This window comes from Centruroides sculpturatus, unplaced genomic scaffold (assembly GCF_000671375.1).
Source record: "Centruroides sculpturatus isolate CEXI.00-Female unplaced genomic scaffold, Cexi_2.0 scaffold2257, whole genome shotgun sequence".
Lineage (NCBI taxonomy): Eukaryota > Metazoa > Arthropoda > Arachnida > Scorpiones > Buthidae > Centruroides > Centruroides sculpturatus.
Window position 1 is genome coordinate 25,493 of NW_019389208.1, and position 12,769 is coordinate 38,261.

At 29.5% G+C, this 12,769-nt stretch overlaps 1 protein-coding gene across 3 annotated transcripts in view; it reads left to right on the top strand.

Moving 5' to 3' along the window:
• LOC111617200 (rho guanine nucleotide exchange factor 12-like) overlaps positions 1-12,769 on the top strand; it is a 43,621-nt gene that overhangs the window by 25,403 nt on the left and 5,449 nt on the right. For all 3 annotated transcript variants that reach the window (XM_023358528.1, XM_023358527.1, XM_023358529.1), the window contains 4 exons: positions 966-1,192; positions 2,398-2,523; positions 7,386-7,503; positions 10,429-10,607. In XM_023358528.1, coding sequence (XP_023214296.1) covers positions 966-1,192; positions 2,398-2,523; positions 7,386-7,503; positions 10,429-10,607 — 650 coding nt within the window. The remainder of the gene's footprint in view (positions 1-965; positions 1,193-2,397; positions 2,524-7,385; positions 7,504-10,428; positions 10,608-12,769) is intronic.

A 12,769-nucleotide genomic window follows, 5' to 3' on the forward strand; every position in this document is an offset into this window, starting at 1 on the left:
GTTGGTTAAAGCAATATCACATTTTCCCAAATGCTGGATTGGGCATGGTAGACCAGTTTCATGGCCTTCATTCAATTGATGTGAAGTTCCTTGATTTATTCCTGTGGCTATATATGACAGACATTGTTTACAAGATCCTTATGACTTCCCTTAGAGAACTGAAGCTCAGCATTGTTGCTGTGTAGAGACAGTTATATCACAAATGCTGGAGAATACTGGGAAAGAAACTGATTATTGCTTGGAAATCATATGTCCCATGAAAGGTGTGCATGTTGATTAAGGAGTTTCTACATAAGATCCTATGTAGAAACTCCTTAATTGAAAATTAAAATAAACATATAAATAAGTTAATAAAATTTGTGATAAATATTTAATAACTATTTCTTAATGATATTTTCTAGTAGTAAATACTGTATTTTTGTGCATATAATCCATGGGGTACTTGTGTTTAAAAGATAATTTCAAATGATTCAAGTTATACAATGGGTAGGTTATATTTCAATTTTAAATTTCAAATAAAAGCTGTGTCTATGGAGTAATGCTCCCATAGATGTGGGGTATATGTTGAGGTGGGTTATGCAAAGGTTTTATTTTTGTTTCAACAATTTTCTTCAAGTTATACACTAATGCAGGTTAAATGCATGAAAATAGAGTACGTGTAAATAAACATTCTTTTATGTGTATAAGTCTTATTAGACTTATACATGATCAAATGGATAAAGGATAAGTGATTATGGCTACAATAGGTCTTTCTGGCATTGATAATTCAATTGAATTGTAAAATAATGAATATTTTTCACGGACATACAGATATATTGAAAATTTATACAACTATACTGTATAACTCAGTATAACTTGGCAAATTAGTAATGTTTGTTATTAATGTTTTTTGGTTTCTCATTTAGATATCTAATAAAAATTTTTGTTTAATAATTTGTTATTAATTTATATTTTTTTGTTTGTAGAATTATTCCATACTGAGAGGACACACGTGAAAAATTTAAAAATCTTAGACAGAATATTTTACAAACCTTTATTAAATGAAGGATTATTACCTTCAGAATTCCTTCAATTATTATTTCCAAATTTGGAAGAAATGCTAAAAATACACAATGAATTTAATACACTAATGAAAGAAAAACGTAAAAAAGAATCAATTGTAGGAAATATAGGAGAAATGATGTTACAAATGGTAAGATTCTTAATTAAGTATATAAAATACTATAAAATTTATAAATTTAATTTAAAAGAAATATGAAATTATTTAGTAATATATTTAAATATGGTCAATTAATCTAATTTACATTGTGATAAATAGCCATTATGGTTATATTCTAATTGAAAATTAATACAGTGTATGATTTTATTTCTAATAAAAGAATATTATATATAAATTTAAAATTTGTTTGGATGTATTTTCTCTTATATGATAATTGGTTTAGTTGTATTAGCTACTGTAAAACATCACATTTCACATATATATTGTTAAATACATCTAATCAGCAGCCGGATGGCTGAGCGGTCAAGGTGGCAGCCTACCGCTCTGGGAGGACCCGGATTCGAATCTGAACAGGTTGAAAAATTCCCAGGAATTTTTTGGGGGTGGTCCGTTCGGATATGTTGGGCCCCGTCCCTCACCACCCGGCAGCCCCATTATGGGTTTGGCCAGGCCCATAATGGGCTTGCAAAAAGAGGCCCTCTTAGTGCCCACATGGCAGAAAGAGTTTAAAAAAAAAAAAAAAAATACATCTAATCAGGGTCACCTATAAGAATTATGGGTTTGCTAGCTAGTGCTATCCAAAAGACCTCCACAGATATGAGACTGTTTAGCTTAGAGTAATTGGGGATGTAGAGTCCAAATATTATGTGTAGCATTACCTAATTTTAATACGTATTTTGATGCATGTTTTTAACTGTAGTTTTTATTATTTGTCAGGTTTTTAAAGATGTTTGTTGTAATGGGTGTCAGTAATTATATATTCCATTGGAATTCTACTCTATAATTTTTAAAAATAAATATATTAAAGCAGTTCAGTAATTGTACTAATGACATCATATTCAAATTAACAACTCTGTAAACTTATAAAACAGCAACTGCACACCGGGTTGTATATAGCAAAATATGAACTTTTGTAATAAATTTCTGTAAACTTACTAATTTTTATTATTTTCTCAGCACATTCTCTGATCATGGTTCTCTAACATATCACACTGATTTCCTGTGGACAGCAATGCATCTGATAAATGTTATTTCTTTATTAATCATTATTTTCAATGTTTTTCTTCAGAAAAGTTAATAAATTTTGAAAATTAATTATACAATTTAAAATTAAACAAGAATATGTAAGCTGTAAATTTATTTTGAATCTTATGTTTGCTGCTTATATTTTATTTCAGTTTGATGGAACATCAGGAGAAAATCTAAAACAAGCTGCTGCAATATTTTGCAGGAATCAATCTATTGCATTAGAAAGTCTTAAAATAAAACAAAAGAGGGATCAAAAACTTGGACAATTTTTATCTGTAAGTGATTACATAAATTTTATATTCTCTGTTTTTTTTCCTCAAATAGTACAGATTTTATTTGCTAATTATATCATGGTGAGAATTTCTTAAAAAATAAAAAAAATCATTTTTAAAAGATAAAACAAGACTGGAAAAGTATGTCAACAACTTACAAATAAACACCTTCTTTTTCCAGCAACATTGAGCATAGATATACTATTGAACAGAACAAGCCTGTCATTGCCTTAGCCATAAACACTACTGAGTTGGGTGAAAGCTAATTTGAAGCTAATTTGGAAATTTTTTCAGAGTGTCTTCCACACTGACAACATTAGGACATTAGTTACAGGAAATATTTAACATATTGACTACCATGAGTTTTTTGCACAAACATGTCTTGAGTGCTATTTTGATTATGCAATGTGTGTTTGCTGTTATAAATTTTTATATTTATTTTTAAGTATAATTGGTAGTACAGTAGAGCCTCGAAAACTCGGCCTTATGTGGACCGAAGGGTGGCTGAGTTTGTGAAAATGCCGGGTTATCGGAAATGGCGTTAAAAACATAAGTACGAGTGTGGAGTCTTCAGAAAATACTGTACTATACTTGTATGTATTGTTTGCTTGAGAATACGACAAAGAATAAACTGCCCAAATATCCTTAAACAAAGGAAAAGTATGTACTTTATGAAGGCAGAGCCATTACTACATGAAAATGAAAATTAATGAATACACAGTGTACAGTAATTTACCTGATAAGACAGACCCCAAAAAAATACTTTGAGGCATAAAGCTGTCTATAATGAAAATGAATTAACTAAGGATTTTTTTGCCCTGCCAGGGTGTGGCCAAATTATCTGGAGTGCCGGGATATCGAGTGCCGAGTTTTCGAGGCTCTACTGTAATATTTAATATTTAGCAAAAAAATATTGATGTGAATTATCTCATAGTGGGCATGTGAAGTGCTTTTCTTTTGCAGACACTAACTATGAGATAATTCGGGTAATATAAATAAATATGATTTTTTATTTTTTAATGTTTTCAATATTTTTTCAATAAACTTTTCCTTTTATGATACCAAATTGATTTGTCATTCATATTCCAAGCACAAATTAGCCAGTTTGGTATTATATTTACTATGATAATATTCCTATCTGGCAATCAAAACAGAAAATTCTCACCTCAATTTAAACTTTTTTACAGTTTGTTCTATAACTCCCAATTCATGTGTCATTCTCATTCCCAAAGGCCCACCATTAGCCAAGTGGTTCTGTTCCCTGAACACTGGAAATTTGATTGTGGGTTTGCACCTTGCCAGGATGGGCTAGCCACATGGAATTTTTCAGGTTTTCTCCAAGTCTGTAATACCTGAATAGGGGACAGTTACCCTTAAAAAGACCCTCCAGAAGGCATTCCCCTAGGCAGATTGCCCAAGTGTTGCATTGCCATAACTTAACAAAACAAACAAACAAGCATTCTTGATGCTCACTAATCAGTTATAATAACTACATGAGAAAAGTCTGTAAAGTACTATTTTTAACTTATCGCTCTACAACGAATTTTGTTCCGGAAAGAGCCAATACCTAACGGGTACTTTACGCGGGTTCACATTTCTTAGTTTGCCAGGCCTGGACTTTTCGCGTGCACCGAAATAAATTAGAGACAAGTTAGTCAAAATCAATAAAAGTATTTAATAAAGATCTAGGAATAACTATTTACAATATTTATAACAAACAACAAATTTATTCAATCAAATAAAATCCAAAAAAAGTCAACCCGACAAAATCACAATCTTATTCTAACTTAGAACTATTCCCCTTGAAATTCCGACAAAAATCAATCCTTAACTTAAGGTACAGAAATTCTTACAACTACAAATCCTAACCGTCACATCAATTATACTAGGAACCTTTTTTCCAACTCAAGACGTTTCCTATTCCTCGATCCACAAATCGAAAACTGCAATTGCTTTGGACTATTTCCTATTGGACACCTCGTTCACTGCTACTAGCAGACCACACTTATTCCTTTCAGGAGCTCACCTCTCTCGTCTTCACTTGAGCTACACTATTTATAGTCTGAGGTGACGTCACAGTTTCTATGATGAGACACTCCCCTCATTTACATACTTACACGTAACATTCACTTTTTTCTTACTTATCTGGTAGCTTAATTCCCGACAATACTTTTTAACCTTTTACAGTCTTTTCTTGAACAATTATCGGGATGTTTCCTTTAAGGTTTAACAAGTCCCTAAAAGTCTGTAGGGTCTTCCCCCCTTTTCAGTGCGGGCTTACTATCTGCCGCTCGGGCGTTCACGTGAGTGCAATTGCTAGCTATGGCGCTTTCTTTGCGTCATCGGTGAGTTGGTTTTATCTTCTCTTTTTTAACTTTCTAAGGTGACGGGTGAGGAAACCTTTGTCCTAACTAAACATAAGCCCCAAACAAAATATAATAAAAGCAAAATAAAAGTAAAATAAAAATAACGCTCGGACTTGGTTCCTTACAAGTCATATCTGGCAAAACATGACATACATTATATGAGTTATCTCATCGATAGCACCTGCTGTTCAATGCTGCCAACTATAAAATGATTCATAGTTGGCAGTCAATGTGTTAAGGTGGCAAACATGAGTAACTGCATCAAGTACAAGGAGGATGATATCTTGTTTTATAGATATTTGGAAATTTTTTTACAATACTCCTTTGTGGAGTAAGAGGTCAGGTGAAGTAGAATGGGAAAAATAGTGTCAGGAAACACAAAAGTGAGAAGAAACATTGATTTAGTCCACTCATTTAAAGACACATGTGTACAACTTTATAGATGTCATATTTAAATATAGTAGTAGACAGGTTAATACAGTAGACAATTATTTGCCTTATTAACTATATGTTTTTATGCTATTTGTATTTGTAGTTTTATTGTTTTATGCATGTCATATGACAATATTTTAAAATTTTACTTTGAAAAAATTTTTTAAATTGTTAATTAACTGGAATGCTCATACATTTGAATATCTGCTGTAGAAACATTATAATTTGGTTGTAGATCTGACAATGGCCTATTAAATAGGTCAAAAACTGTTTTTTCATTAAAAGTGTTGCTGGAAAGAGGTATTTATTTGTGAATTGTTAAAATAATTTTTTCTTAACCCTTTTCCATCCTTTGTGCATGTCCATCATGGATTCATCCATGTCTATAATATTACTAAGGGATGGTGAGGAATGAAATCTTATATATTGTGATGTTGAAAGCAACTAGAATAATGACAGAGTATAATGTAAAGAACAAAACTTTATTTTTGTGTTTGAACATAAGATAAAAAAGGGGTTCCCAACTCTAGTGTGTCTCCCTATTGTGGACACTTTTACACAGTGATATGATATAACCAATGATTATATACAAAGGAACTCCCTCAGTTGCTATACATGGTCACATACACTAGATTTGCATCACGTACATATACAATTTTCTATCGCGCTTATAAACTATCTTAATCCTATATTCCTAACCTACTTAATCCTAGAATAGAGAAATTAGAGAAGGAGAAGAAGATCCTAAGAAGAAATAAGTTTTCAGAAAAGGGTACCTGTTGCTCTATGTGTCTCTCGATGAATAGGTCCAAAGTTGAGTTTTGGAATTCTTTCAAAGTTCACTACTATCTATTTTGCTTTTCTTTCCACCAAAGGTCTACCTTAGTTATCTTCAGACAAATATTCTCTGTCTTGTCTCTCTTGGCCCACCATTGTCCTCACGTGCTAACCATATTTACCACAGTCGCACCCAATGCTGCTCTTTCAACCCAGAGCTCATTGTTCGCACATCCTTCTCCTTAGGTGTCTCAGCCAAAAAGTATCTCAACCACATAGAACTTGCCCTCAGAGTCTCCTCCTCTCTATTGTTTATTGATCACACCCTTGGAAGGTAGGTAGGGATAGGAAGGTTAGGGATAGAAAATTCTCAAAGTTGTGAAACAAAGAACAAAAGAAAGTGGATAGGTTCGAAAGGGAAATAAGAGAAAAAATATATAAATAAACTTACAAACTATACATGAACCATATCATCATGCCACAATATTTAGATAAAACCACTAAAAAATTTATATGAATTTAACTCAGTCTTGAACCTAGATCCCTTAGAACAGTAGGCTCATGCTATAACAGGCTTAGTGAATGTTGATGTTGATAAAGCAATAATTTTGATCTTACTGTTTCTTGCTACTATGCATGGCACAGACTTCTATGGAAGAGATTTGTTTAATCTAGTGTGATATGACAAATGCATCAAATGATTGGAGGTCTATGTCAAAAAATAATGAAAATGCCTCTTTTCATCCATAGTATACTTGGTCTCTAGAATAAAAATTTCTGTTAATAGCAGATCCAAGAAACTTAGTTTCAGATTATCCCATGTATAGAAGGGTCCACAAACTTCTTTTGATTTAAGAAAAGGTCTTTAGATCTCAGTAGTTTGGGATGATATGCATATAATTATTCTTCATATTGATGTTGCAATTTCTTCCAAACAATTAATTTTAAATCAAACTTTTATACATGTTTATAAAACTTATAAATTATTAAATTTGTTCATTTGTTTTATTTTATTTTTGAATAAATTTTTGTAATGTTTTAGTATACATAAATTGAAAATTCTTTTGAAAAAATATAAATTTCTGAATTTTAATTTAGAAAATAAAATATAATTATTAATAATTCAATGAGCATTTATTACATTTATTTAACATTCATTTGAATGTTAAATAAATGTAAAATTTTTATTGTTGTGTGCAATGATCAAATGCTTTTATGACAATTTCATTAGTCTATGATTAAAATGGAAATATTATAATATATAACTAAATTTATTATTTTTTGTTTAAGGATGCAGAATGTAATCATTTATGTCGGAGATTACAGCTGAAAGATATAGTTGCCACAGGTTTTCAAAGGCTTACAAAATATCCCCTTCTTTTAGAAAATATTGCCAAGTATACAGTTCGTAAGTTCTTAAAATAAATTTATATATTAAAAACTAGGTTTAAATTATGTTGTTGCATTCTTTTTTAATGTTAATATTCTTTTGTAATTATTGTCAAACTTATATTTGTCGAAATATATTATCTGCTGAGTACCAACAAGTGTGTCTTGATTAACAGATAATACAATAGAATACCTGGAATTCTAAAATAATGTAAATTAATTCTGATTTTTTCCTTATGTTTATACATTAATTATTATGTAATGAAATACACTGATTTGTTAAATAATTTTAATAGATATTCAAATATATCACTTTTATGTTAAAAGATATATATTTTTTCTATTTTTATTGTTATGATGATCCAACTTGTTTTCTTTTAATTTAATTTTTTGTTTGTTTTTGGTGTCACCTGGGCAAATTACCAGTTTTTGCAACTTAGCAAGTTGATGGGACTGCCTTCTGTAGGCAATATTGGATAATTTTAATTTAATTTTTTAAGTTTTTGTCTTATGTAGATTTATTTTCCATAGTTTAAAAAGACACAGAGTAGAAATAGGAAGTCCACTAATATTAAATAATATTTTTCAATCTAATTTCTCTTTATATTTATCATTTGGCATCATTCTTTCATCATTTTTGCTAAAAAATTGGTAGTTTCTATTTTAATTGGCAATTAGAGCAATAGAATTTTAATTAGCAATAATTAGTTGCCAAGAAAATAAGAAAAATTCACTTAGAATAAAATTTAAATGTAAGATAAATATCAAATATATTGAAATTCAATTATTGTATTTTATATAATTTCAATATTGAAGTTATCTTATTTATTTCATGTTAGTGATAACTTATATGAAGTATGCCATAACATTGTAAATGCCATTTTTCTCTAAAAGCTTTTTATTGAAGAATTGAATTCTAAATGAAATGTTTTTTGCTGCAAAATAATATTGCAGCAAAAAAATATATATTGTGGCAATAGTGGTGCTGTAAATGGCTGTATTTTGAAATTGAATTTATATGTGAAGCCGTAATATTTAAAGCATTAAAGTGCAATTCATGTGACTTTTAGTTAGCACTTAAATTGTATTTTATATTTACATCATTTCAATATTCCAGCAAATTTGTAACCTAGTAAGTTTTTTACCATTTTATTGTAAAATTGAATTCATTCGCTAAAAAAAGTGTTTTTTTACCCCTCCTGAAAAGTTTGTTTTTTTTGATTTTACAATATTATGGCATTTACAATACATTTACGATATTATGGCATTGCATGCTTCATATATTCTGTACTGTATGGGCAGCATCTGTCGTCAGAACTCTGCACTTAATTACATGCAGAATTGAGTTATTTTTATTCTAGAAATCACATTTGGAATTAACATGAAGTGCAATATAGATTTTAGAATGTAGTTTTAATAGATTTGAAGTAAAGATTTCAGTTTAGAACATGGCAATATCCAGCTTGTGGATGAATAACAAAGGATATCATAAATAAATAGCTCCTACAACTGGATGCATTTCAAATATCTAACACCCAAAAATCCAGTAGCAAAAACACTTTAATAGGAAAACAAAATTTTCAATCATTTTAAATGGTCATCATCATCATATACCTGCTGTTGCATCCAATGAAAATAATGTTCCTTTTATTTAAAATTATGCTCCAATTATGAACTCCATTTGAATTTACTAAGTTAAAACCTAATGATGACTATTTAAGATGATTGAAAACATTTCTTTGTCTAATCAAGTGTTTTTGCTGCTGGATTTTTGGGTGTTAGTTTATTTAAAGGATATTACTATTCAGAAGTAATATTTGATTCATAACTCTAGAGTTTGACAACTACAGTGGGTGATCGGTTAACGAACAGATCAGTTAACGAACAAATCGGATAACGAACACTTTCGTGAAAGATTTTTATGATCAGACAATNGTTTGACAACTACAGTGGGTGATCGGTTAACGAACAATTCGGATAACGAACAAAGTCTTGGAACGGATTATGTTCGTTAACCGATCACCCACTGTATAAGGAGTTTCCATAGTGTGAAAGAGATCTTATGTAAGTAGAGTTGACTGAAGTTTATAACATATGAGAACTTTGGAGAAACTAAAGAAGTTCTATCTATACTTGAAGCATGGCTGCTAAAATATGAAGTTACAAATTAGCCTTAATATAAGGCAATTAGTAAATGATGTCTTGAATAGAAGATAGATCCAATGAACAGTGTTCCAAAATAAATGATTATTATGTTTCCTGATTTCTCTCCAAGAATAGTTATTAGTGACTGTGAAATTTACATTAACTGTAGCTTAAAGTCAAATCTGTCAAATTGTAACTGAATCTTGATGATTGTATTTATACAATTGATGAATAAATTTAGGAAATAACTGATTTTTTGGAGCAGAAAATGAATAAAAGCTATGAGGTACTGTTCTGATATTCAGATTGACAGCATTCTAAAAAAGAAAAAGCTAGCATCTGAAAATATTTTACAACATTATATTTAATTTTAGGAATTATTTTAGCTATGAATGTTTTTTAAGGACTTGAAAATATTTATTGAATAATTTTTCAATGATATTTTTAGCCATTTGAGCTATAAAAAATTATTTTATTCAATACATTTATTCATCTAATCATTTCACATTCATTCATTTATATTTATTAATATTTATATATAAAGTTACTATAATTTTTTAAAACAATATTCAAACAAATTTTAACCTATTATAATGACTAAATAAAAAATAAAAGTAAAAACTGTTGTTTTATAAAATATATTTATTTCAATCATCAAATTAAATAATGTAATCTATGTATTGAAATTTCTTCATTTTATAAAATGTACATTATTTGAATAATTTTTAAATTAAATTAAATAACTAAAAGTTCATATTTAAGTTTTTGTAGATCTAATATATTTGTTCAATTTATACAGCTAATACAGAAGAACATAGTAATTTAATGAAAGCATTAGAATGTAGTAGACAAATTCTTTCTTATGTAAATCAAGCTGTAAAAGAAGCTGAAAATCAGCATAGGTTAAATGAGATACAAAAGAAGCTTGATAAATCTGCATTAGAAAAAGTTGATCATCCCATAGCCCATAATTATAAAGTAAGCATAATATTTTCTCTCTTTATTTATTTATTTAGAAATTTCATTTGGACATTTAAAAAAATAACAATACAGTAGAGCATCAATTATCTGAATCAATTTGGGACTGGGGTTGTTTGGAAAATTGATTTTTCGGATAACCGATTATGTACGAAAAAATATATTAACCTATCCCATGTTGAAATTCGTTCAAATCCTGGCATGTCCTTAAGTACCCTCTCATGATCGTGCTAGTGCTGTCAGCTAAAACATTCACACCAACAAAAATAATATTGGAGTAGCCCAAAACATAGCCAAAGATTGCAGTGCCACAGCTCTAGCGGAAATTTAAATTTGCCGACTGGAAAGCTTTCGGTTAATTGACGTTTTGGATGATCGACATTTGGATAATTGATGCTCTACTGTATATGATATTTAAATAATAAAATTGATTCTAATCGCTAAACCACTTAATGCTTTATTGGAGATATTGGTATACAGTTGGGTATGCCAGAATGAATGATGCTACAACTGATAGTTTTTATCTACAAAATTAAAATGTTACAATGAATATACTGTAGATGTTACAATGAACATGGAAGAATATTATTAGCTGATATAGCTCTTGCATGCTCTTGACATGTCAAGGTTTTTCCACTTTGATTAGAGCATTAAACTTTGTCTTTATTATAGTTTTAAGGTTCAAATATTTGTTTATTTGCATCTTTTGCTTATTTGCAATAAAAATATATTTTTAAAATTATTCTGCTATATAATTTTAGCCATGAGCCAGCAAAATAGAGTGAGAAACTTAATAAACTTAGAAACTAAGAAAGAAATAATTTTCAAGTGAGAAAGTGGAAAAAGTGTAAGAGATTGGAGTGCTGAATATGGTTTGGATAAATCAACAATCAGTATGATTTTAAGAAAATAAGAAAAGAAGAAATAATACACACATTGAAACGGAAATCTCTAGATTAAACAATTTATGTTCTAATATCATGGATCAGATGGAAACTCTTCAGTTTGGATTAGTGAAAAACAAATGGCAGTTATTATGGAAAATTTATTCATACTTTTAATAAGGAAAGATTTTATATGCTTTTCGAATTTACAGATATAATGTATAAAGTTAAATTAATTAGAAACACTATCTTAAACTGGATGTATGCAATATAATAACACTTCCAAACCTAAAATTCAGTTAAAAGAACAGAAACATTTATTACAAAACAAACACTTTTAACCTTTACAAATGCCAGTCTGAGGTTATAAAGGTAGAATGCAAATCAAACAACGAGATAAATTTGAAAGAAAATGTTTCTTGCATAAGAAGTTCCCATGCACAGGAGCTTAGTAATATATTATAAATTAAAACAAACACAGAAGAAAAGTGACATATACAAAAAATATAAATAATTACAGATAACAAAAAGTCACAAAAAACAATAAATGTACTAAGATGAACTGTTTATAAAACATTACATGGTTGTTAAATGTGCTCAAATACCACCCTCTAGGCATGCAACATAGAAGCTGTGCTCTAGATATAACATTGTATCAATATATCTCAATAATCTCAAGATATTTTAGATGCAATGGTAGTGCATTTTTATGCTGTGTCATCACAGATTTTTGGGCTATACATAATTTTTTAAAATTTTATTTTGGGTTGTATAGGGGGTTGTCAGCATGCTAGTAGGGAAGGGATACTTAAGGAAGTGTGGATTGGCAACATCACTCTTTTTTCTGCCTGATGAGGATTTACTCTGGTGAGACTATGAAAGGTGTATTTTCTTTGTGTTGGGGTGCATCGAGTAACCATGTGGTGCAGTTAGAAGTATGTGCAGGTTTTGTGTTATCGGACATAAAGTAAAAATCCATTTGCATCAACAAAAGTATTGAACATTTAGAACTTTGTGTTAGAATTATGAACTACAAATAGTGAACATTGTCTGAGGAGTATTTTTTTTGTGATTGATTCACGTGCATTTTAACATCAAGGATTCACTCATATCCAGCTCTGAATACCGACAAGTGTGTTTGGAACATAGGTGCGTATATATGTATCCTAGTGCATCTTGTAATTCTTGTATGTGTGTAAATATACTTATATATATATATATATTAAGTTTATGTACAATATATATATATTCATATATATTGTACATAAACACATAATA